The 27,200-nt window shown below is 43.8% G+C and overlaps 1 protein-coding gene across 1 annotated transcript in view; it reads left to right on the top strand.

Moving 5' to 3' along the window:
• The window catches only part of LOC111150031 (exostosin glycosyltransferase 2), a 139,650-nt gene that overhangs the window by 93,165 nt on the left and 19,285 nt on the right, over positions 1-27,200 (top strand). The window contains exon 10 of the mRNA XM_022507348.1: positions 8,435-8,601. Within this exon, the coding sequence (XP_022363056.1) occupies positions 8,435-8,601 (167 nt within the window). The remainder of the gene's footprint in view (positions 1-8,434; positions 8,602-27,200) is intronic.

Here is a 27,200-nt window from a genome sequence, read left to right as displayed (position 1 = left end):
AGGACGCATAGAGTATGTTCCACCTGCATTTAGTTTCTCATTCAGTCTGTCTATTACTGATCCTAATCCCAGGGACTTCAAAGCTCCTGCCCTTTATAGCCTATTAAAGCCAGGAAGTTTCTGATGGATTAGAGCAAGGAATGAGTTTGAAGTTTGTAATGTGCACCACTATCACCGATAAGGTCTAGTTTATTGCCTGACAGTAGTATCTGCACTTTTTATGGCTATTCCCTTTTAATTGGTAATACTGAAGTCGGGATAGTCTACTTTGGAAACTACCAGTAGTAGATCTCTAGTTTAGGCTGCAAGAAGAACATTTGCTGTCTGTTAGGCAAATCAGAATTTGCCCCAAGAAAATTCTTTAGTTCCTCCTGAGACATTTAAGATATCTTCCTTAGTGAGATTTTTGTTCTCTTGAGAGAATCATATACTTTCTCTCTATTCAGGGAGCCATCGTTTAAGTAAACAAAATAGCTACTTTAAATGAAGGCCCTGTTTTACACTCCAGAGAGCAGTGCTTTTTCTCATTAACTATCTTTTCATGCCAAGTTTGTTTCTCTCCAACATCTAGTTTCCTGGATTTTTGTTTGTTTGTTTCATTTATTTGACTCTTTAAAAAGGAGAAAGAAAGGGGTAGAAGGAAAAAAGGAGCAGGGGAGAAGGACGAAGTGGACAGGAAGGAAAGGAAAGGCAGAGATAAACAGGAGCTGTGCGGGGGAGGGCCATGGGGAGGGCCACGGAGAGGGCCACTGCCCATGTCTTGCCAGAGGGAAGTGGATCGGACAGCTTGGTGCTGCTCGTTGGTCTCTGGCTTAAAAAGGATGAGTCACATTTTGAGAAGGAAGGCTGTGTGTCCCTCCTGGGATCTGGAATAGGCCACTGCGTCGTGCTGCATTCCCACTCGTGCGTCCAGTCCCGCACACGGAGGTCGCCCACTTTCCGAGGGAGCCCATCAGCAGCCCACCCGCCCAGAGGGGCAGAGCTATGTGCAGAAGGGGCCTCTCCTGCCTTACGAACCCTGGCTGGCCACTTTGGGCTTCAGGTGAATGGTTTATTGTGAATTCAAGTCCCTTCTTTTGGGCAGGTATCATCGGGGACAGCTAAGAAGGGAGGAATCATTTTCTGCCTTCTTGGTCAAGGTGCTGACACGGGGGTGACAGGAAGCACGAGTGCAAACCTTGGTTTTGGAGCTGGGTGTTCAGTTTTAATTTTTGGTAGACCCTGCTAAGATGTAGCGGTTGATTTTATGACCAGGAGCTTAGTTTATTTTTGAAATATTTTTGGCTCTAGGGAGGAAAGCGAGCCCTCAAGTGACGAGGCCCCAGTTTTGACACGTTTAGAGACTGAACCAGCTTTTTTTTCCAGCAGTGGTTTTTAGGTCTCCGCTCGGGCTCTGGCGGGGTGGTTGTTTGGGGAGAGCACGAACCATGTTTAATCTTCTGTGGGGTGTTTGTTCAGTTGGTAAATGGGACTGTCAGCTCTGGCCTTCATGCCAGCAAAGCCATCTGAATCTGTATGTATGGCATTAGTAGTGTATATATTTTTTAAAAAGTAAGTCCAAGGCTTTGAAATACTAGAGGCAAAAGTGATGTTTTTCACTTTCTCTACATTTACTAAAATAAATATTGTGGTGAACATGTCTGCTGCTGGGAGGGTTAATGCAGGCAGAAATCCCACCCCCCCCACCGCCTTTTTTTTTTTTTTTTCCCCACTCTCCAACCAAATACATTTTTCTTTTTGGTTACATTTAAGTCTAAATTGCTGGGTTTGAACTTTAAGTAAATACTTAGAGCAGGCAATAGAAATTTCCAGTGAGCTTTCGTCACATTGGTTTTGAGCTCTGTCAGAAAAAAAAGGCAAGCCACTGCCTTCCTCCTCCCCAACTCTTCAATTTCCAAACTTGATGGATATAGAGGTTGTTTGGCTTGGCCCCTGGCCTCCCTGTGAAGGAAGCGATTACATTGTGCGTTTCAGATAGGTTTAACTCAGCCTTCTGTTTTAGCTGATTTCAGTGTTAAATTTGAATTGACCTCAGGAGCTCCCCGGCTTCAGATTATGACTTTCCTAGTTGTTAGCAGGCAGGAGGGGATGGGCTGAGTGACTCACGATGGTCATCCCAGGGGAGGCAACAGAGAAGTAGAAGCCACAGCCACCTTGCTTTTGAGCGGAATGCAGGGATTGTGGGGAATTACGATCACGTGGACCTGCTCTACACCAAGCAGCCCGAGCATTCCTGAAGTGAGCTTGAGGTTGGTACAGAGGTAATCTGACCATTTATTTCATTGGTCTGTGGTTGTATTTGTGACAGAGATTGTCAGGATGGGCTTGGGGTCATCTTCAGTCGTCCTCATCATTTTATAGTACCCTTGCCAAGTTGGAGGAGGAATTCTCTTTGCTCACATCTTTCTTGGCATCCAGCATGGAGAAAACCGTTAATCAATACACATTTTAAAAAAATCCTGAACACAAGGAGTTCTTTTTCTCCTTCAAGCTAGACTGAAGTTCCTGACTGTGAAGTTATCAGGTCACCTGGCTCAGCTGTTTGTTTTTCATAAATTCAGCAATGTGTTTAAAAAACCCCTGTTTTTCAGACTGCTTTGTGTGGATGGAAGGTGACAGTTTTATTTTGCCCGCCACAGATTCACAGGATGAGACATAAGGTACAAGGCCACACTGTCTTTCTTTGAACTCATTTAGAATTTAGAGTTTCACTTAGAATTTAGAAGGAGTAAGGAAAAAAGAGACCCGTTTGGCCTCAGCAATGGAATTAGAGCCCAAAGGTCTCTAGCTATGAACTGTGTCCTTCTTCATCCCAAGGGGCCACCTCATAGCCTCCTGTCTACACCTCTACATGCTGTCAGGAGAGAAGTGAGGTCCATAAGACTTAACCCATTTATGAAGATGAAAATGGTACACTGTTTTTATAGGCGTGTATTAAACATATTTTAAATCCCACAAACAGGAGCTGTGCTGAGTATTATCTCGTCCTTCTGGCAAACCTGCAAGGACACTGTTCTTATTCCTGTTTTACAAAAATGAAACTCAGATTAGTTGTGTAATTTGCCTGAATTGGAAAACTGTAAGTGTAGAGCCAGAAATGAGCACAGGTCTCCGTGGATCCGAAGCTCGTGTCCCTTGCACTAAGGCCCACTGTACCCACTTAGATTACCACTTAACAGTAAGAAAATCATCACGCTTTGTCCGTTCTCTGATTCAGGCTTATGTAGAAGAACTAGGTCCTTGTCAGGGGCTCAAAGAGAGACAGGACAGTAAATCTGTTCTTTTGAAAATACTAATGGAAAGGGGGGGAAATGTTCTTTTTTTTCTCACCCACATTTTTCTCATCCTTCTGTCCTAATTTTTTAAACATTCAACATCCCATATCAGAATTACCTACTTTAAGGCAGAGAGTAATTATAATGCATATTTTTAATTTCTGCCCTCCACAGAAGGCATGCGGAAGCCTGAGAGAATGGCAGTTCCCTTTCTTGGAGGCCTATTTTATTTGAAAATGTGAAAACAAAAAACTGGGAGTTCTCTTTAGAGGCCTGTGTTGTGGTGACGACAGTGCCTAGACAGCTGGCCGTGGAGGTGGGGACGGCTTCTGTCCTGACTGACTTTTGGCTACCGGGGCCTAACTCAGAACAGGGACGGGCAGTCCCATGTCCATCTTCGCCCCACATCATCCTCTTTGACCTTCATCATTCCCTCAAACTTGTCCATGAAAGACTTTACAGGGCAAGGGCAAGTTAGTTCTCTGTGGGTATTGTCTCGAGTAATTCTTCAGATAGCTAGGTGACAGTTGTGGAAAGCCGTCTGTGGGCGGAGCATGCTGTACCCACGCGCCAAGTGAAAGTCCAAATCCCATCCAGGGTTGTGATTCATTCTTAACTGAGGCAGCCAGCCTGTTTTCTGTACGTATTGCAAAAGGAGGAGCTGTTTGTGAGATTAGCACAGACAAGGTTCCGTGTTCTTTTTATCTCATTTGTGCGCTCAATTGTCTCCGTTCTGGAGGGTTATTGTAGGGGTCCTGGTGATCTAAAAGTGGATACGGAAGGTGTAAGCTGGGGGCATGCCACTGCATTGCCAGAGTAATGTGCCAGGTCTACATGGCCCACTTGGCCACCCTTACACCGAAGGCTCGGAAGAAGTCCTTTGATTCTGTAGATAGACACAAACGTTCAGAGGAAGGCCGGGCTAACAATAAGTGGATGTCTCCTGTGTGCTAGGCACTGTGCTGCTCGGGGCATTCCTGTTCATCCTCACAGTCAGCCGTGGGAGGGCAGAGTCGTTATTCTGTCTTCATAGTGGAAGGAACCAGGCTGAAAGTGACTGACTTGTTCAAGACACCGTGGCTGGTAAGGGGTACACCTGAGATGCAGAGGTCTTCCCAAAGACTGTTCTTTCTGATAGATGACTGCCTCACGAAATCCTGGACCTCAGAGGCATCTTGTTTGGTCTCTCATTTGTCAAGTAGAAATCTGACCTAATAGTACCTAATAGTACATTTCAAGTAAAAACACACATTATATTGCTCAAGGCAGTTCATCATTTCATTTTATCTCAGTTTTTCCATCAGAAGATTCTTTTTTAAATGTATTTATTTATTTTTAAAGGTTTATTTGTTTGAGAGAGAAAGAGAATGTGTGCACAAGCAGGGTTGAGGGGCAGAGGGAGAGAGAGAGAGAGAATCCTCAAGCAGACTCCGCACTGAGCATGGAGCCTGTGCGTGATCCTGGAACCCTGAGATCATGACTGGAGCCACAATCAAGAGTCAGACACTCAAGAAACTGAGCCATCCAGTCACCCCACTTCATTTATTTTATCTCTAAACCCAGTGTGGAGCTCGAACTCATGACTCTGAGATCAAGAGTCGCATGCTTCTCTGACCGAGCCAGCCAGGCGCCCCCCATCAGAAGATTCTGACCAATTTTGAGTCTAAGTTGGTTGCCCTGTAACTTTCACCCAGCCGTTGGTCATGGTTCTAACTTTAGAGTTTGGAGAGAATAGTTCCCCTTTCATCTGATAGCCCTCCTGATATCCTGTGTATTAGGCAAGGCCCAGGTAAGAGAGAGAAACCACACAGTAACTTGAATAGGAGAAGTTTAATATAAAGAATGATTAACTAGTAACAGATAATTGGTGACTAGAGGTAAAAACTGTAAAGAGGGGCGCCTGGGTGGCTCAATGGGTTAAGGCCTCTGCCTTCGGCTCAGGTCGTGATCCCAGTGTCCTGAGATCGAGCCCTGCATCGGGCTCTCTGCTCAGCGGGGAGCCTGCTTCCTCCCCTCTCTCTGCCTGCCTCTCTGCCTACTTGTGATCTCTGTCTGTCAAATGAATAAATAAAATCTTTAAAAAAAACCAAAACTGTAAAGAAAGTAGGAAACAAATTTGGAGAGTCCCTTCCCCAGCTAGCTCTGAGACTCACTCAGACTTTGTTTGATAGCACGTGATTGTAGCCTACTGCACGGTGAGGTTTGCTGAGGTGCCACAGGCCAAGTCTGGCAAACAAGAAACTTCCCGACCCCTTCAGTACCCATGGAATTCAATGGGAAACCACTGGGGTATGTTCTGAACTTGCTGGGAAATGGCGGGCTTTGGTGAAGCTCCCTGGGAACCACCCACAGGGAGGACCTCAGCCAAGCTGCTCTTGGAGGTGTCTGTAGAACCTGTCGCAGAGCTGTCCCCAGGGATGCCACTTAGCTTGCTGGAGGGAAGTGCCCCTGCATGCCTATCTTCTGGTCAAGTACAGAAGGAGCAACAAGTTAAAGAGGTGTGCCCGAACCAGGAAGAAAAGCCCCCTTCCTTCTGAAGTGTCCCTCCAGAACCCTCTACTGACAGAGCCTATCATCAAGCTGGTGGGCAGAGGGGAAATGTTTACAGGATCTAGTTCCAGCATGAGAAACCAGGCAGTGAAGGGTGACATTGACGCTGGGAGGCAGTGCATGGACAACTGGCACCGTTAGTCTCCTTAAACATTCTGTGGAAATCCTGGATTCAAGTACCTGTACTGTCCTCGGAATTCCTCCCAAACTCCTTTCCAACTTATTTGAACTTTCCCCATCTTACCATACCCAAATCGGAACACAGAGCCTTTCAGAGTGTGGTCTAGGGACCCCTGGACATCCATGAGAGCCTTTCAGGGGATGTGTGAGGTTGAAATTATTTCCATAGTAATACCAAATCACTTCCATTTCCCGTTCTTTATTCTTTCGCAAGGGGACAGAGGAGTTTTTGTGAGGCTGCATGACATGGGATAAATGGCTAGTGGGATGTGCGCTTGTGTATTCTTCTGTTTTAAAATTTCCTCAGTTTTAATCTCTTATACTAATTGTGTGTGTGTGTGTGTGTGTGTGTGTGTGTGTTACAGAAAGCTTCTTTGGGGTTCTCAACAATTTTTTTAAATTTAATTTTTTTTCAGTGTTCCAAATTCATTGTTTATGCACCACACCCAGTGCTCCATGCAATACATTCCCTCCATAATTCTCAACAATTTTTAAGAGAATATAGAAATCCTGACACCAAAATTTTGAGAACTGGTGGTCTAGTAGATAGAGCTATTTTCGATATTAAAATTCATGTTTCATAAGGATTTGGACAGTAGATTTATGGCAAGGGTTTAATTTATCTGGAAGAGGGAGCAGGAAGCCAACAAGAATAAGGATGATTGTTGGAGAACACACATTGAGTTTCATTATTTTATCCCAAATCTTGAGAAGCATGAGGTTTTCATACTGCAGTAGATGGTACGTGTTCTGTTTGGTCTTTGATGCTACACAGACTTAGATTCAATCACTTACCTTATCACTTAGTAGCTCTGTAACCCCTGCCAAATTACTTAATCTCTCTGAGCCTTGTAACTGCTGCTTTGTAAATAATTTCTGCCGCGGGGGTTTTCGGGAGGATTGGATAACATTGCATCTACGAAGTGTGTGGTATATACTATTGCTTAGTAAAGGTGTCCTCCCTCCCCCACTTATTCTTAGAAGATAGTGAGAAGGACTTGCTGACATCCCACAGGTAATGTGGGACGCAGATCTTCACTCTCTCAAGTCCTGTTCCCATCCGTTTATTCCAAAGCTCTTTATTGATAATGTGCTTCTGGGGCAGGGATGAAACTATAATTAACTACTGTTATTGATTAAGAGGCAGAGGCCCCTAGGATCATTTCTTTGGTGTTCAGTTCCGTTCTTTTCCCCAAACATGCTTCTTTTGGAGTTGACTACTTTTTTTAGGCTCTGTGCTTATTTAAGACTGAATGTCTTCCCTAATTACAGGGCCCGCACTTACACAGGCTTCTTCCAGGACCCTGCTGGTGTCCCCACAACGTGTCCCATGGACACACTGTACAATATGCAGAAGGAAGGTATTTCATCTGCGAGCAGTGCAGACAGCCTTTTCCCTTCTGACCCCCTGTCGCCATCCTTGTCTTCAGTATGGTGACCTTGGAGTGGCCACAGGCATTTGGGGCTTCAAGACTCACACATGCTAGATCTTTCCACAATTACACGATGGGCTTTTTGGAAGCAGTCTGATACCTAGCTTTCCTTTTTGTCATTTGACAAATGTTGTGTGAAGAACAAAGGACCCTCTGTAAAGAGCCCTGACGAATATGGATAAGGGTAGTGCACCAAAGAGGTACTAATTTCATGCTATGCTAAATGCAACATTTTAAAATAAGGAACCTGTGGTTGAATCGCTTCAATCATTTCAAAGTAGAATGGGAAAAAAATGTAAGGCAAGTCATGGGTTGGTTTTTCTTCAGTATACCAGAAAATCCCACATAATTAGACCTAGAAACTTGATATTTACTCTGTAAATTGTTCAGGATGAGAAACCAAACCCAGTGGATCAGAGGGAAGGGGCTGTCCAGGGGATAACGTGCTAAGTTAAGAAACCTACGTCATTCAGGAAAACCGTTTTCGCGGGGTGGATTAGAGCAGCTTGGTGTCTGTGGCGATTGCATGGTGGAGGGGCACACGGGCAGACATCTAGAACACGTACGGGCTTTGTATCTGCCAGCAGGGCAGAGGCATGCCTTGAACTGCGGTGTCCCTCACCGAAGGTAGTTTGGGGAGGTGGCCAAGCTCTGACACGACACCGTGGGCCTGACACTGGGATAGTGCGGACTCCCATCCCTCGTTGCTGTGATCTTGGGCAAGTCCTTTTGGCTTCTCCATCTCTCAGTTGTGAGTTGAAGCCATTCGTACCTCTGGTTAAGACAGTATTGAGAATTAGAAGTGTTGCAAGGACCTGGAGAGGACAGAAATACTTCAGGTTTTTGTAACAGTGCTTTTGTGAGGACTCGCCCTCCAACGGTTGTACGTGAAGGTTTGATGGCAGCCGCGGAAGTAAGTTCCATCTCGTGTGATGGTGCTTTTACCCCTTCGTCTCCTCACAGAAGAGTCACCCATGCCTGTCTTTCCCACCCCAGATTCTCTCTGGCCCAAGATCCGGGTCCCGCTGAAAGTTGTGAGGACGGCCGAAAACAAGCTGAGTAACCGCTTCTTCCCCTACGACGAAATCGAGACGGAGGCGGTCCTGGCCATCGACGACGACATCATCATGCTCACGTCAGACGAGCTGCAGTTCGGCTATGAGGTAGGGACGCTTCAGCCGTCCATGCTCACAGCCGCTGCTTCTCGCCCAGTGTCGCCGGTCCTTCCTGACCCGGAGTGTTCTATTTCAGTCTCTTTAAGGTCATAATCCCGCAAGCCCAGTGGAGTCTAAAAGCAAGGCAGGAGCGCGCGCTGTGAAGCTATCCCTTAAAACTTTGGGGGAACCCTCTTCCGGTATGACACCCGTGCCCTCCGGCCATTGGGGGGCTCCCAAGGAGAGTCCGGGCATGTTTTCAAAAGAGCATCTCTAGCTCGTGACAGACGAGCACTTAATGATGTCCCCTTGAGGAGCGTGTCCCGGCCTGGAGCAGCTGGGCGCGGCAGCAATAAAAATGTCAGTGAGCCCACAGGCTGGCGACATGACACGCAGAAAGCAGACCCTGTGGATGGCTGCTTTCCCAGGTTTAAGTGGAGAGGCTGGCGGCCTGTCTTTGGGGAGAAACATTCTCTCTCACCGTTCATTCTGTGCGGCTGATGGATTAGGCTGGGTTCAGGGGTTAAGTATGGAGACCAGTAAAGGTCTCCCCAGGGGAAAGTGCCAGAGCCGAGGCCTGGTGAAAAGCGGTTGGAATTGATGAGCTCCATCAGGGAGGATGCCGGGAGACGCATGGTGGCGGCAGGCAGAGGCCTGCGGCTGGGGGTGGGGGGGGGGGGGGTGGGGGGGCAGCGACATCGGACCCGAGCGAGACAGAGAGCTGGCCTCAGTTAGCCACAGCCGGCACAGGGAAAGTGGTGAGATCTGTCCCCTGCCCTCGTCCTGCCCGTGAGAGGGAGGCAGCCATCTTTTCTCGCTGACTCAGAGTTTGCTGAATTTAAGGTTCTAAAAAGTCATGAAATTGAATTAGATGAAGCCATTTGTACTCAGACTTTATTAAATGAATATGGATTGTGTATTCCTATATTTATTGCAGAAATTTATTTTCTGGGGTGCCTGGGTGGCTTTGTCGGTTGAGCATCCAGCTCTTGGTTTCCGCTCAGGTCATGATCTCAGGGTCGTGGGATCGAGCCGTGCATTGGGCTCTGTGCTCAGCTGGGTGCCTGCTGGAAAAGTCTTCCCTCTCCCTTTGCCCCTCCCCCTGTGCACTCTCTTTCTGTCTCTCAAATAAACAAATCTTAGAGAAAAAGAGAAATTTATTTTCTAACCCTTAAGTTAAAAATGGTGCTTTTTTATGCAGCTCCATTTGAGTGTAAAAGAAATTGTTGTAGAAGAGCCAGATGTGCAACACACTTGGTTGCTGTAGTTACTGGTCAGTGAGAGGTGTGAGTGGCTAATAAAATATGTATCATCTTTCTGGGTTTATTCTCGTTCACAGAGATGTCTTTTACATGATCACATCTAGGGCATTAGATGACTTTTAGCCCTCTTATTCCCATTTTTTAAAAAAGCAAATTACCCACTTGTTTCTCTAGCCAGCTCTTGGCAGAAAGACCACTGCTTCTGCCAGGGTTTTCTCTCTTTCTTGCATATAGTGGCTTCAGACCATACTTACGTGTTTATTTTTGTGGCAAAAGGGAAGTGGAAAAAGGGAACATTGGGAACGATGTAGCCGAGACAGACAGAGTGCTCCCTCTTTAGTGTTTTCAGTTGGGTTAAGTGAAATCTAGTGAAAGAAAGGTAGCCTAATGAATGTATTCCTTTCGACCTTGAAATGAGATCATGAGATCTCACGTGTATTAAAACCTGGGATTTCTGTCAGTCTTGGGTTTGTCTCAGGCCTTTTCCCCTCTTTCCTCTGTTTTTGATTCCACATCACCTCAAAGGAAGTAACCGTATATCAGAGGAGTGGTGGGCAGGAAAAGCCTCATCCTCATTAATCGGAATCTTCCCAAGATGCCATAGAAGGAAAACTTTCATAACTGCCTCCATAGTCCAGTGAATATTCTGGACGTTTACAGATATGACTTAACGATCTTCTCCCAAACCTGTAACATGATTATTGTTTCTTGTTCTTCACTAAGATGAAACAAGGTTAGGTGCAGTCACACAGCTAATGAGTGGAAGAGTTGGAATGGAGATCCCATTGTGTCTGCACGGTACCGTCAGCCCGGAGGGTTTTACCCTGTCAGAGACCACAGGTTCATAAAACTCTCAGGAAGAGCCACAAGCCTATCAGTCGTCTCTCATGGAATTATCTTGATGTTAAAGTTTCTCAGGCATCCCTGCTGTTGGTGCTTTAGGGTAATTTTGTAAAAATTATTTCTTGCATAGTAATTAATAAAATGGACAGAGTTGGAAAGGCTCTGGGCCCAAATTTCTGCCGTTTCACTGACCAGTTAATGACCAAGGACAGGTTATTTAATCTTTCTGGATGGTAGTATATTCGTACATGAAACGGCAATAACGGTCGTGACTGCATTAGGTCATCACGTACATTAGAACGTTACACAGCGCCTCCCGCAGAGAAGGAAAACTCAGGAGCTGCCCCTCCTGCATGGTGGGCAGTGCGCTCTGCACTTTACACGACGCCCCATCAGTGGCTGCTACGATGGCACCTGCTAGGCTCGGTCTCATGATTCCCCTCATGAGTCTACCCTGCTTCATGGTAGAAGGTGGTTTGTTGTTTCCATTCTTCACAGGGGACATTTCTGTTCTAGAGAGGGTACCTACTTTTGTGTTGAGTCAGAAGACAGAAGATAATGGTGTTCCCAAATCCTGTTTTTTATGCCAAAGCCTAGGATTATTTCATGTGGGGATTGGGAGCAAGCTTGACTGATTAGGTGAATAAATAAATCTGTTAACAAAAATGTGTGTCCTCAGGGAGTTGTGTTGGAACCCAGAGCCACTTTCCTGTGTTTAGCAAGTGTGTTGGGATTATATCTATCTTGTGAATTGCTATTCATTCTTCAGCGTTCTCCTCGAACGTCGCTATCTCAAAGAAGCTTTCAGAGAGTCCCTAGACTAGGTTAGGTTCAGAGCACTCTATAGCTCTTGTGAGCACATAATTAATTGTGAAGTATATTGTTTGGTGTCTGCTTTTCTTCTAGAATGTAAGCCTGCAGGGGCAGGAACCATGGCTTGTTCGTGGCTCTATCCTCTGTGCCCAACCCCATTCATTCCTTTTAGCAGTTACTCAGTAATATTTGATAAATAAACAAATCTTTATTACCAGCATGCATGTGAAAGATATGAAACAAGTTATTCTGGCCTGTCTGCCTGTCTGCTTTCCCGTGGTCTATAATCTGGATCCAGCCATTTTAGAAAACAGTTTAGAATTTAAAAGTGTTAAGCATACATCTACCGTGTGACCCTACCATTCTTCTCATAGAGATTTACCCTGGAGAAGTAAGAGCATATGGATACACATATACTTGTACACAATATTCGTAGCAGTTTTTATTTGTAGTAGCTGGAAACTGGAGGAAAAACACTCAGTATTTATCAGATTTAAATGAATAATCCTGGTCTGTCTATACAATAGAGGGGCGCCTGGGTGGCTCAGTGGGTTAAGCCTCTGCCTTCGGCTCAGGTCATCTCAGGGTCCTGGGATCGAGCCCCGCGTCGGGCTCTCTCCTCAGCAGGGAGCCTGCTTCTCCCTCCCCCGCGCCTGCCTCTCTGCCTACTTATGCTCTCTCTGTCAAATAAATAAATAAATAAATAAATCTATACAATAGAATACTACTCAGTAATAAATAATGAATGAGCTGTGGAAACGTACAAAAACATGTATGTATTTAAAAATAATTATGCTGAGTGATTGAAGCAAGATGAAAACATATTTTATGATTCCATTTACATAAAATTCTAGAAAATGCTAGCTAATGTTTAGTGATTGAAAGATCAGTGGTTGCCTGGCATAGGAGTGGGGAGAGTGAAGCTGTGAAGGTCAAGAGGGAAGAATAACAAAGGGGCAAAAAAAAAACTTGTAGGGGAAATGGATATGTTCATTTTCTTAACTGGAATGATGATTTTACTGATATATACAGATGTCAAAACATATAAAAGTATGCATTGTAAATAGATTCAGTTTATTGTATGTCAGCTATATTTCCAAAAAGCTATAAAAAATTATCTTCATGCAAAAGCATATAAAAAATGAAATGCTTGAAAAATGGAATGAAATGGGTGCCATATATGTTCAATGAAAACCACAAAATGTTGCAGAGAGAAATTGGAGAGCAACTGCATAATGGAAAGATGTAGCATATGAATCCATCCAGAGACTTAACTGTGAGGGAAGTGTGAGTGCTCCCCATATTCTTCGTAGATTCGGAGCAGTCCCACTCAAAATCCCAGAAGCATTTTTTTTTTTTTTTATTTAATTGAAATTGACGAGCTTGTTCTAAAATTGAAACAGAAACACAATGAACCTGAAAAATAGCCAAAGCAATTTTGGGAAAGCAGAGCAAAGTTTTAGGACTCCCTTATTTTAAGAATTACTGTAAAGCTACAGTAATCAAGACACTGTGGTATTGTTGTCAACTTAGACATATACATCAATGAGACAGAATAAAGAGTCCAGAAATAGAACACACATGTACAGTCAACTGATCTTCAACAAAGGACCCAAGTCTGTTTAATAGAGATGGGACAGTCTTTTTCACTAAAGTGATGCTGGAACAATGTGATATCCTATGTCAAAGAAAAAAAAAAATCATGACCCTCACCTCACACTGTATATAAAAGTTTAACTAGTCCTAAGAATGGAAATTAAAAAACTTCTTGAAGAAAACAGAGGAGAAAACCGTAGTGTGTCTAGGCTAAGCAATGATACTGAAATAGGAAACAAGTAGATGACTTATAAAAGAATAGATAAGTTGGACTTCTTCAAAATTAACAATATTTGCGAAGACACTTTTTTGGGAAAAATTTTTTCAGAACATATATGTGATAAAGAACTTTTATCTGGGCTGCCTCCCTGGGTCAGTTGCTTGAGTGTCTAGCTCTTAGTTCCAGCTCAGGTCATGATCTCAGGGTCCTAGGATTGAGCCTCATGTTGGGCTCCTTGCTCAGTGGGGAATCTGCTTGAGATTCTCTCCCTTTGCCCCTTCCCTCTCTCTCTCTCTCTCTCTCAAATAAATAAATCTTAAAAAAAAAAAAACTTGTATCCAACATATATAAAGAATTCTCACAACTCAGTAAGAAGAAAACAAAGAAGTTAATTTAAAAAAAATGGGCAAAAGATTTGAGCAGTTACTTCACCAAAGAAGATATGTAGAGATAAAGTGACATATGAAAAAATTCTCCACATCATAGTCATTAGGGCAATTCTAAAATAAAAGCCCAAAAAGTTACCAAGACATACCCCCTAGAATGACTAAATAAAATTTAAAAAACTGACAGTACCACGTGTTGATAAGGCTGTGGACCCACTAGAATTCTCTTATGTTATTGGTAGAAATGTGAAATGGTGCAACTGATTTGGAAAACAGTTCAGTTTCTCATGAAGCTAAACATCTACTTTTCATATGATGCAGCTTCTGAAAGAAGTTAAAAATGTACAACTTTACACAGAGACTTGTACTCATTATTCATAGCCTTATTCATAAGATCCAGAACTGTATATATCAGCTGGCAAATGTAAGAATGAATTGTGGAATATGTATGCAATGGAATACTACTCAGCAAGAAAGAGAAATGAACTACTGATATATGGAGCAACATGGAAAAATCCAAAATCATTATGCCAAGTGAATGCAAAAGAGTACTTCTTGTGTGTGTCCATGTATATGAAATTCTAGAGTAGGAGGAACTATTTTGCCAGGAGTAGGGTGTGGGATTGACAATAGAATAGAAAGGAACTTCTCAGAGAGTGGAAATGTTCTAGCCTATGATTGTGATGGTAGTTTTATGACTCTGTACAGTTGTCAAAACATACTTAAAATTGGTGATTTTATTGTAAGTGCATTTCAAAGCTGAAAAAATTGTGGGATGCAACTAAAGTGGTTCTCCGCGGAAACTTATAGCATTAAATGCTTGTATTAGGAAAGAAGAAAGGTCTGAAAGCAATCAATCACCTAAAGTTTGTTCTCCTCTAAGGACTTAGAAAAAGAAGAATAAATTATACCCAAAGCAAGTAGAAGGAAAGAATAAAGATAAATGCTAAGAAAGTCAGTGAAGTAGAAAACAGAGAAAGTTAACAGATCCAAAAATTGACCTTTGGGAAAGATTAACAAAATTGATAAAACCCCTCGCCAGAACATTCAAAAAAAGAGAACATAAATTATCATTGTTGTGAATAAAAAGGAATTAAAGAAGGATTGCTATTATAGATCCTAAGACATTAAAAGAATAATGAGAATATTATTAAAATTTACATGAGAGTAAGAATTCTTTTGAAAATTATAACTTAGCATAAAATTGAATAGAATTATATAATTTTCTATTAAAAAAACTGAGGTTATCAAAATCTTTCTATAAAGAAAACTCCAGGCCCAGATGGTTTTACTGGTGATTTCTTGAGAATAAAGTGATAGTTTTAGGTTGGAAAGAAAATTAGATACTCTGTCTTGCTCACTTTTAGTTACAGGTGAGGCCTATCCATAAGCCATATGAAGCCCAAAAGTGACATGCCCAGTGCCATCCAGTTAACAGGTGACACTAATAGGGCTTAAATTCATTTTAGTGATATTTACACTGTATCACGTCACTTATAAAAATGTCATTATATAACTGAGCTTACAGAGAAAACCAATTATATAGAATTATAATAATCATTATTTAACTATTCTTTTTATTAGCTGTGTACCACTCAAACCCAATTGTTGAAACCTCTCTGTGGTGAAGATAAAAACACCTGAACATTTTCTTTGTTATTCTAATATTCACAAACAAGAGTCCATATCAGTCAGGAAAATAGAGTCCATAAAAATTTTTCCAATAGAATTGATTTAATATATGAAATTTTCTAATACAAGGTATCAGAGAGCTTGAGAGAGCAAAAGGGAACCCTGAAAGTGTAAAGAGATGATAACTCCAGGACTCAAGGAATAAAGGAAAGGAGGGAAGTGGCTGGGGTCATTAGAACCTACAGGCTTAGAAGAGAGTCCTTCTTCTTTCCCTGCGGTGGGCCTTAGACCTTCGTAAGGGGCCACTGGTTAGTTTCTGCTAGTAGTTCTGAGCATCCAGATGAGACTGGTTCTGGCATGCTGGAAGAACCTAGAACCACCTCCTGTTGGGGTGAAATGCCACACTGCTGGAAAAAGCAGGCAAGCTGGGAAGTAATTCCCTTCTTCATTTCTCCAGTTCTCCAGTCTCTCCCTGGTGTCCACCTATTGACAGAACTTGGCAAAAATGAGATATTTGCAGTCTCAGCCCCAGGATCACAAAACAGAATTTAGGAGGGGTTGGGGCTTCAAGACAACAGCTTACTAACTAGCACAGCCTACCCACCTTTACTTACTTAGTGTCCATGCACACCCTTGTACACATGTTTGAACTTCCTTACAGCAATAATAACAACCTTATTCTTTCACTAAGAAGATGACCTGTCCTTCACACATAGAAAGACCTCTCATTCTTTCCCCAAAAATGGGAGACACAAAGTCCCAAAGTTCATATCAAATTTCTGGGTAATTACTAAGTCCTTCTTTAGTCACAAGTCTACTTGAGTATTCTATAACTTAGTGAATGAATGATAGACTTCCAGTTCTGGATGAGATTGCATAAGCACATTTTACCCTATTCCTGGAGAAAGAAGTCAGGCTGGCAAGGGCCCTCAGGACTTGAGGGATGCCCCAGCAATGAGTTTCCTTGGCTCCTTCCCTTCCTCTCTTTTCTCCCTGTCTCCCTCCTTATCATCCTTCTGTATAACCCCAGCCTCAGTACTAGGAAGGCCGTAACATATAGATAAAAACATAACAGATGGCAACAAACAGAAATCAACAACAACAAGAAAAACCCACTTTCTCTTGCCAGAGGACTGGGAAGAGGGCAGCCCTGTGATGCAGCCCTTTTGACTGTATCCACTCGGCTCCATGCAGTTGCCATGAAAAAACCATTCATAGCCCTGCCAAGTAGGTGCTGTGTCTGTGGAGGTTGTTGTGCGGAGCCCTGCTGGCCATCCTCCCCCTGCATGAACAGGAGCAGAGACTCTTTCTGTGCTCCCCTCTCCACTGTTCATGCCCTGTACCACATGAGCATCAGCCAAGAGGCAGGTGCAGAGACTGTGGAGCAGGTGTTCTGTCCACCATCCCCAGCCTGCAACAAGTCAGCCTCATCCTTCCCAGAGTGAGAGTGAGCTGAGAACAGGATTATTTAAATGCATGTTGAAGTCCTTGGGGGGCACTCTGGCCTCTCCTTTCAAAGCAGCCCATGGATGGAACTGAGTAGAATCAACCCAGCAAAACCTTTGAGAAATAAGAAAATGGTGGTGTGGAATACCAACCAGGTTTCAAAATTTAGCCTCCGGCTACCACACAAGGTGGGTAGACAGAAGAGCACTATCAAGTCTTTGAAAACTGAATTGTTATTCAGTCTACAAAGGTGGGTCAGGACACACGTTTTGAACCTAAACTCCCTGCTCAAATAGGGAAATTTAAAAGGAACAGAGTCTCATATTATTCAAATGTAATATTCAAAATGTTCAAGATACAATCCAAAATTACTCGTCATACCAAAAATCAGGAAAATTGAAGTTTTCTGAGAAAAAAACCACAGATGCCAACACCAAGATGACACAGATGCTGGAATTATTTGACAAGGGTTTTAAAACCACGATCCTAAAAGATCCTCTGATAGACAATTAATGATCACCGTTGAAACAAATGGAAAATAGAAAGTCTCAGCAAAGAAACATATACCAAGGACAACCAGCTGGAAATTACAGAACTGAAAATTACAGAAAACGAAATTTAAAATTTACTGATGGGCTCAGTGGGTGAAGGATGATAATGGGAAAGAATTAATGAACTTGAGGATGAATCAATAGAAATTATCCAAACAACAGAGAGAAAGTAGATTGAAAAAAAAAATGAACAGAGTCTCAAGAATCTGTGGAACAATCACAAAAGATACATTTGTGTCATCAGAGTCTCGGAAGGAGAAGTGAAAGAAAGTGGTGCTGAAAAAATACTTGAAGAAATAATGCCTGAAAACTTCCAGAATTTGGCAAAGGACGTTGCATTCACAGATTCAAGAAAATAAAGAAACCACAGACATCCGAGGAGTAAATTGTATAAATATATGTACATTGTGTAAACTGAAGTTGTGACAGGAATGCATATATCAAGAGACTAATAAATTGGTACACACACACAGCATGCAGCACATGGCAGGCACGCAGGGCAAGGAGAAGATGCTTGAGTCTGCTTGAGTCCGAAGAGACTGCTACGGTCTCTGCACCTGTCTCCCCTGGGGTGAGACCAGAGTTGATGTAATTTCTAACTTTCCTCTTGCCTGTCCATTCTGTGTTTCCTTTGCTCTCCGCCAGCACTCTAGCACGTTCCTTACAGACCCAGTCAGTGTCTTTAATGGCTCCAGCACTATTCAGACTTCCTGTTTCTTCTTGTGTTCATTTTGAGATCTTAGGCTTTTCAGGGAATCTCTTCATTTCATTTGAGCTGTAAAACGTACTGCTATAAAGTCACTCACGATATTATCTTACTGTTGTTTCAGGTCTAGAGGATCTGGAATGATGGTCTCTTTTTCACTCCTGGTATTGGTCATGTTGTTTTCACTGTGTGTCTTGGTCAGTGCTGTTAGAGGTATAGCAGTGCCATAATCTTTGCAGAGAGTCAGCCTATGATCTTGTTGATTTTTCCTTATTGTTGGTTTGCTTGGTCCTTCATTAACTTTCCCTGATTAGTTTCTTCCTCTGTGTTCATGAGTTTGAGCTGCCGTTATTTTCCTAGTCTTTCAACTTGATGGTTTAGATCATTGATCTCAATATTTATTTTTCCAGTGTATGCATTTAAAGCTGTAAATTTCTTGGTAATTACTGCTTTTGGTGTATTTCCAAGTCTTGATTTGTCATATTTTTATTATCCTTAAGTTTAAAATATTTTCTAATTTCCATTGTAATATCTTCTTTGACCCATAGTTATATAAAAGTATATCGCTTACTTTTGCCAGTTTTTAAAGTTATCTTTTTTTTCAATTAATTTCTGATTTGATTCTACCCTGATAATCCATATGGCTTCATTGTTTTGAAATTTACTGACTCTACGATCCAGTGAAAAGGTCCGTTTTGGTAAGTGTTCTGTGTGCACCTCAAAAGAGTTTACATTCCGTAGTTACAGATTTAATGATCTCGAGAGGTCATCTAGATACGATTAGTTATCTTGGCACTTTTAATTTAATTTAAAATTTTTAAAGGTTTTATTTTAATTCCAGTTAGTTAACACACAATGAAATATTATTTTCAGGTGTATAATATAGTCAGTCGTTCCACACTTCCATAAAATACCCGGCACTCCTTAATATCCCCATCACCTATCTCCCCCCAACCCCCAGTCCCAGCCACCTCCTCTCTGGTCACCACCAGTTTGTTCTCTGTAGTGGAACTTTTAATTTGAATGTAATCAACATATCCCTCTGCTCATTCTTCTCCAAAATAGGCATGTCCATTTCTTCTGTTATTTCTGCCCCCTCTCCCCCGGCCTCTGTCATTTATGTGGTAAATTCATTATCTTTATTTAAATTTTAAAAAGTAGCTTAAATATTTAATATGTGAGAACCAAAGAGAAATGATGCAACAGACCTTTCTCACTGTGGCTCCAAAGAATTTTTTGAAGGAATCTGGAGAGACAGAAGTATCCCTCCTTCTGGGAATTTTTCAGAAAGAGGGAGCCAGCAGTCTTCCCAGTATCTAGAACAGTTTTACTAGTGCTGCCAGGAGACGGAAGAATTGAGCAGATGACTTCCTGAAATCCCTTCAGGGGTAATGAATCTGAGGGGTAACGGTACGCGGCCATTCCATGTGAAGAAGTGGCAAACTTCTGTGCCCATGACGTGACAGCCTCCTTCACTTCCCCGTGAAACATGACAGGATAGCATCGTGAGGCTGTAGGGAGGCCATGGGCAGCAGCACGTCAGGAATCCAAGGGGGAGCACAGGTGTTCCTTTAATGGAGGACCACCAGAGCAGAGAGGACGGTGAGCCCGGGCCTTTTCGGGTTGTGGTTCAGCTGTCGAGTCTTCAGAGGCCTAACATGTACTCAGGCGCAGAGCTCCAGCGCAGTTGTCCCAGACGTGAGGGTGTGGTAGGACCGCTTTCGTTAGAGGGGTGGAAGCATCGGCGTCCAGAGACCATTTGAAAGTGATGGGCTCCAGGGCCTGCTTAAGGAACATAGAGCAGAGACCCAAGGGAGCTCGCAGACTGCACGCTTCCCTCGCGTGCGCCTCATGTATGAGGTAAGAGAGAGTGGACTCAAGAACCCCTTTCCAGAAGGTGGTTTACTAGAGCTCAGCTAGGTGATGTTAGTCGTGTCTCCTGAGGCCTGTAGATGGGCTGAGAGGACCGGGATCGCTGTGGGCCTGGTGACCGTTCACGGTGTGGTATCAGAATGTGAAGGGACCTCCGAGATCGTCCTGTCACTTGATGCTTTATTGCTTAGGAAACCGCAGTGCAGGGGACACAGTTACTTCTTTAAGGTGTGAAATGGACATTGTCTGTCCCCCTGAAGGGACACAACAGCAAGTGCCTGGGGATGAAAGGCCAGGCCACAGAGGAGAGACCTTCTGCCTTCCAGTGGCTGTGATTTGAGCCCACAGACATGTAGATTCGAGACCTAATCCTGGGGATCATTATTTATTTAATTGGAAGAAAACACAGGGGTCATTTGCCTATTTACATGGGTCGTATTCCCTGTTGGAAGGCAGAGGGTTTGGGAAATGTTGCGTTCCCTCTCCAGCCCTGAAATCAGGAGCAGAAGAATGCTCTTCTCTGGCCCTGCGTGTTTCTGACTTGTTTGACAAGCTCTAGTGAGCTACCAGATGTGGAAATTCTTTTCAGCCTAGGATAATTTATTTATCTGTTTATGTATTTTACCAGGAAAGTATCTATTGAGTTCTTGATACTCATTTGCAAGGAACTCCTGGGGGAGCAGTAGCCAAGTATAGTGTTACTTGAGTGTTTGATTTTTTTTTTTTTTTTTTTTTTTTTAAGTCTGTCTGCTTTTACTTCAAAACTAAAGAGCTGGGAAATAAAATGCAATTTGTTCCTCCTCCCCTCCCCCGCCTTAAAGAGAGTTTAAAACATGTGGCAGAAAATGAGCCGGGCGGACTTGGCTGAGTGTATGAACCCGTGAATTTATTTTTCCTTTCATACTTTGATCCTCATTTCCAACCATAAAAATTATTAGTAGCACTTAAGTGTTGAACATTTTTCACCTGAGAGATGTAGAACGCTCTTGGCTAATAGTACCGGTTATAAAGTCAGAGCTTCACGTGGGGATGGGAATTGGCTTAGAGCGACTGTGTGTTTTTAGGCACACAAAAGTCTGATGCCTTCCTTTTACTGCCTGGGTTTCCCATAGGTGGCAGACGCCAGCTGAACCTCTTGGATACTAATAAATTATGAGAATTTATATTATTTTGTTCACAACTTCACTAGGTTAGAGCAAGTATTTACTTTCAATGAATCATGGCAAGCAAAATCGCGTATAATATCCCACTTTTTTTCCTGGAAAATATAAAACCATTTCCAAGAGCATTCTCCTGATAGAGGAAGAACCAAGAGGGAAAGTACGAACAGAAGAATGAGCTTGGTGTGTGTGGTCGCACGGGGCAGTGAGAAGCAGATGGAGGACGGCAGAAGTTGTGTTTGGGTTAACAGTGGAAGCTAGGTTGGTCAGGCAATATAGGACCAGCTGAAAAGCTTATAGCAGTAAAAAGATACAGGTTTGTAGAAAGGTGTATGTATGTAGAAAGTGAATTTGAAACAACAGACGCTGAAGACGGGGAAAGCCAGGTAGGATAGAGGTGGAAAGTCAATAGACTTCATATTCAAATGGATTCAAGAACCAAAGAGAAGGAAAAGACCAGCTTACCCATAGCTCACATTAATTTGTGACGAGGGAGCTGGGCTAATTGGAGAATTCCAGAGTTAGTAGAATTTAGAGATACCTATATACTCATCCAGGGAGAGTGGACCTATATACTCATCCAGGGAGAGTGGAGAGATGATAATATCTGTGATTCAAGTCTAGTATCCCACTTTTTCTCTCCTCGCTAGAGGAGCCAAGAGGTGAAAACAGCCTGTCATAGACTAGACCTCCCAATCACCTCTTCTAAAAGCCAGCAGATAGCTAAAAAACAACAAAAAAAATGGCGCACTCTGTCCTGTTCATGTCTCTCCAGCTTTCTGCCAGTGAAAGTGCCACAGAGGCTGGGTCTGGGGAACAAACACGTAGAACAAGTGTTGGACTGGGTCTAAGGATGGATTCTCGCAGGCCTCATAGCTATGATCCTTCTGATAGGAAAAGAATTTCTTTCCTCCCTAGATGTAAGCCAGGTCCTACAGCTCAAGATCTGCTCAGGGTTGTTGGGAATCCAGAGGCTATGTTCAGAGAAGTTTTTCTTGATGGTACATGGAACTCTGTCTCATCCTGCCATGGGCTCTCAGGCAGGCTTACCCCTTGGGTTCATCCAAGGCACAAAGCAACTCAGTTCTTCCATAGCCAGGACTAATAAAAAATGAGCATCCCTAAATGAGGGCTCGAAATGCAAGGGCCATCTCTGGAGTGGGTGGGTAATCTAATTAATGGAAGTGTCTCAACCTCCAGAAAGAATCAGTACCAGAGATTTCCATTCTTTGACCTCTTGGCTGACTCAGATCCTTGAGCCTTCGCAGAGTCTGACCTAGTGAGCGACTGAGAGATTCTAGCCTTTCTCTCTCTTCTCTGAATGATGGGTCCACATGGCCCCCTTCACTCGGATTCACAGTGAGCTGAGCCCATTTTTGGCTTGCACAAAGTCAAACCTTGCCAGAGCTCTTCTGGGTCAGCATCTGTGCTGGGTCTGACACTAAAGCTTTCCAGTGTACCTAGACCCATTTTGCCAAAGCTGAGCTTTTTAGATTTATATGTTTCTTAGGACTTGCGTTGTGCCCTCCTCATTAAGTATCTGGAGAAGTAGATGGCTGTAAGCTTTTTGAACCTTGGGTATTATATCTGAGTGAGTGATGGTACCTTTCCGGAGCCTGCCCGCAATATCCATACACTATTCAATATTGAAAAAAATGTCCTTCTGTCTTTCCTTCCATTTTTCAGTTTTCTTATGTACCCACAGAATGAGCATTATAGAAACTGTTGTCTTCAGAAGAGGTGTGGGCCAAACGGCTCATTCCGGTGAGTGTCCCTGCCCAGAAGGTACAGTCAGAGCCTCCCTCTAGGAGATACGGGGAGGACTGTGGGCAGAGGCGAGCAGCTCGTTCTCTCTCTCTCTCCCTGGGGTGTTCCTCATTGCCGCGGGCTCCCTGTGTTCAGCGTGGAGGAAAACCGAGGCATCTGTTAGGTCTGTCCTATCTCCAGCTTGCACTCATTTGCACCCGGGGCCCCCGGGAGCCGGGGAGACTGTGCCTCGGGCAGCCACTGCAGCAGGAGCTGAAAGAGGACCCGCCAGCACGGCCAGGAGCCCACGGAGGTGCTGAGAGGAGCCACGCTGAAGTTTGACCTCTCAGAGCCTTTCGAAAGCACCCAGTCCCCACTGGAGAATAAGTCAAACAAATATTAAGGCAAGGAAATCGAATATGTATGCTGAACATTGAACCAACATCTGGGCGTTTAAAAAAGTGCCCGGCTGGGAATTACAATAGAGTGACACTTTTTTCTTCCCCACTGAGCCAATTACAATTACAAGCTCAGAATTTATTTACCTAGCCGTTAATGAAACGGCGGATGCTCCCTGTCCCAAGGGGAGGAGGGCGTGGGCTTCCTGCTAGTGCATCTTACCATCGCTGGGTGGTTCCTCTGGGCAGACTTGCATCCCGGGCAAGGCAGGTGAGTGGGTTTCAGTGTGTTTTCCACAAGCGCTTACTTGTGCTCGACATTGCTGGTGCTCCCCTGCCCTTTCTCCTCCTGGCCCTGCGTGCTCCCTGCCGTGCCCCACATCTCTCCTGTCCGCAGCGGGGTCAGGCGCACCTGGCCTTGTAGCTCCGCGCTTCAAGAACTAATGCTTATAATGTGGGCTAGTTATTTTAAAGAGGTGTTGGTACACTTGATGGTTTAAAGAATGCATACTTTCCCTCCCCCTGTCCCAAAGGAGATAGCTGCAAAGATATTCTAACCTGAAAGGATCCATATGTTTGAGTTTTCTTGTTCCAAAAGCTGCCTGTTGTCTCCTTGGGATTGATGGCAGGCTCCAGCCGCTACAGGACTTCAGAGCCTCAGCATCGGCTTACGATTTGGGGATATGGGGACTTTGTCTCGCGTGGGCTGCTTATCTGCCTTGATTTCGATAGAGTTGCTTCAAGGAGGTGTATGGGTAGGACTTGGCCTGGGGCCAGGGCAAGTGAAAGCCCCAGCGGCAACTCTCAGGGGGACAGCGTCTGTAGCTTTCCAGAGAACATTCTAGGTTGTTCCCCAGCGTGAAGCTGCATCCTTCATTGCCAGTTGTAGAATGGCTGCAGGATCACGGGTATGAGGCGGTGGTGGTTGATGGCTGCAACATTAAAAAGCAGTTGCACGTTTTGGAAGACTGAGAAGAAAGTGTGAAGGAACAGAGTGGTCCGCTGACTCTGGAACGGTCGTGACTGGGAACAATGAGTCTTTGGAAAGCAAGGTGGACCAGGCTGAATGATGTTTACAGGTCCCCTCTTATGTCATATCTACTGCTTGGTGCTCGAAGATTGGTGCCTGGGGTTCACGTTAATCTTGATTGCAGTTTGTTTGCTACTGTCTGTTGACTGGTTTAGATCAGCAGTGGGCAACCTTAATTTCTAGCTTCCCAACCAGCCTTTGAGTTGGACTGAAGAGCTGAGGGTTGCGGCAGAGGTCCTGCTCTCATGTTGACACTCTGGTCATTTCGGACAGCCGGGCCACTAATTACACCCATGGCCTAGATCTCTGGGGCTGGTGGAAAAGCTCCCCTGATTTAGAGCAGAGCATTCAGGCAGGATTGTGTCCGCCCCGCGGACTCCTCTGTGCCTAGTGCTGGACACAGAGTGGATGCTCGGGAAGTATTTAATGAATGAGTGAACTTAATGTGTTCAGACGTTGAATTTTCTTACATACAGTTTCTGTGAGTAGAATTAGAAGGAGTTGTTCAAAGTTAGGTGATTCCGTATTCTGTATTCAGTGGGGGGATCCAAGCAGGGGTCATCTACTCGCTGGCCTGCCAAACACAAAGCAAAGGGTAATTTTGTACTAATTACTTACCTTGTTGGGGGCAGTGGGAATCTCAACCCTCACTTTGTAATTTAACTTTGTTCTCTTAAAATGAAATCCATAAAGCTTTTTTTTTTATTTCCTGCTTTCCCACCCCCAGCCTAGAAGTAATCTTAGTCTTCTTAACTCTTTTTTTGTGCTTTTTCAACTATATCCTTGCTTTCTTTCATCTCTAGCTTTTTATGCATGTGACATGGGAAGCTCCTTGGTAACAAGATATCTGCTTTGGTTTTGTATTCACTCTTTGAAGTGTGTAAGACAGTCCCTAAAAATTATGCCGAGTGAGGGACATCTGGGTGGCTCAGTCAGTTAAGTGTCCAAATCTTGACTTCACTCCCGGGCGTGATCTCAGGGTCGTGAGATCAGGCCCCGCATCAGACTCCACACTCAGTGTGGAGTCTGCTTGAGATTCTCTCTCTCTCCCTCTGTCCCTCCCGCCATGTGTGTATGTGTGCACTCTCTCTCTCTCAAAATAAGTAAAATAATTTTAAAAAATTATGCTGAGTGAAAAAACCCAATCTCAAAAGGTCACATACTGTGCAATTCCATTTATATAGCCTTCTTGAAATTATAAAATTACAGAAATGGAGAGTACATTAGTAGTTGCCAATGGATGGAGGGGAGGGTTAGAGATCAGTAGCACAGAGCCTCGTGGTGACGGGAACCTCTGTATCTTAACTGTGTCAATGGCCATATCATGTGATGTCACACTCTAGTTTGCGAGATGTTGTCATTGGGGGAAACTGGCTGAAGAGAACATGAGATCTCATTTATTTCTTACAACTGCTTTTCAATTTGCAATTATCTCATATTCTTTCATGGAAAAAAAATAGTGGTGGCTCAGTAGGTATCTGTGAGTCAAGTGCATAAATAAATTAATAAGTAGGAATATTCAAATCTCTCCATCCCCAGACTTTATTTTTCTAGCTTGCTGTTGGATTGCCTTTCCAAAACTTGTTATTAGGATTGATATTTTTAAGGTGGATGAACAGCTCTGTATTTAAAAAAAAAAAAATGCCGTTGAGGAATCCTTCCTTTTGATGGTTTGGATTTTATTCTAGTTTTTGCCTTTTATTGTAAGCCACCCCAAGTCATTTTTTGGAAATGTGTGGGATTTAAATAAATAATTTGAAAGAGTCCCTCAACTGCTTGATTTCCCCACCAGGACATTGTGGGGTTTAAGCAGACATATTGGGAGGACATTAGGCTGAATGAACTCATTACAGAATCATTTTGGAGCTACATTGATGTTTCAGCCAGGGTTACAGAGTTTATGGTCAATGGCACATCTTCCCTTTGCACAGTGAGAAGAAAACAGGGTTTTGGCCATTTTGCGGTAGCATCCCTGATTGCAAGTGGTGGAACTCACCCAGGGCAGTGACTCGAAGTAAAGAGAGTTTCTCCCCTTGCTGGACAGAGCTCACCTCTTTGGTCCCCAGTCCTTTAAATGGAGCCTCACCAAAATCAACTGGAAATTCTGAAGGCTCAGTAACGGTTTTGTATGAAAAGTAAAATCTCTGTTTCCACTCGTGTGGGATTTAAAGAGAGTAGCCATTTGACTTATGATCACTATTCTTCTTTTAACTTCATTGAACAATCCCCTGAGGCCAGACTTAGAAACAGTATCCCCCTCCCCAGAGTTGAGGTTATAGAAATAAAAATGATTTCATGTTTAGTGGGTCCTAAGGAGTGTGAGATTGGAAAACCCACGACCCAGTCCTGACCCATCCTTCCTCCTCCCGTCGCCTCAAACTCACGTCTCTCCTTCCCTTTGTTATTATCTCTCAGGGGATTCATTACCTCGTGAAAAATAGTAGTGGAGTTTAATTTTTCATTCAGGAGTATTTTGCTTGTATTTCCTTCTCTGCTGGAGTCTCACAGATTATAGGGCTCCAGTGGGCCCATGGACGTCCTGTGTGGGATCCCACTGGACTGTTCCATGACTGACAGGGGCTCCTTCTTCTAATGGTGTGCGCGTGTGGCTTTCTTTGCTAAATGGGAACCACATTCCTGGAGAGCCTTCAGCTTTTAGAAGACAAGTACCAGGGGGGAACAAGGGTTTTGTGGGTCTCCCCACCTCCTCTCCCTACCCCTTTCTACTCTCAGCTTGGGTGGTGTGCACGTGTGACTCTTCCCATGTCTGCACTAGCACCGGTGATGAACACGGACACTGTGATTTCACACACTATCACCTCACTCTGTCTCCCAAGTGAGGGACTGAGCTTGGGGAGATGAGGTGCTTTGAGACTCAGAGGAGTGAGGAATCCTGTGACTTCACGGACAGATGCCCAGTCTGGGAGTTAGGCCCGACCTTAGGCTT

The sequence above is a fragment of the Enhydra lutris genome, unplaced genomic scaffold, assembly GCF_002288905.1.
Source record: "Enhydra lutris kenyoni isolate GAN:26980312 unplaced genomic scaffold, ASM228890v2 scaffoldscaffold22, whole genome shotgun sequence".
NCBI lineage: Eukaryota > Metazoa > Chordata > Mammalia > Carnivora > Mustelidae > Enhydra > Enhydra lutris.
Note: the sequence above shows the minus strand (reverse complement) of the source record. Positions and strands in the feature narration are given on the sequence as shown.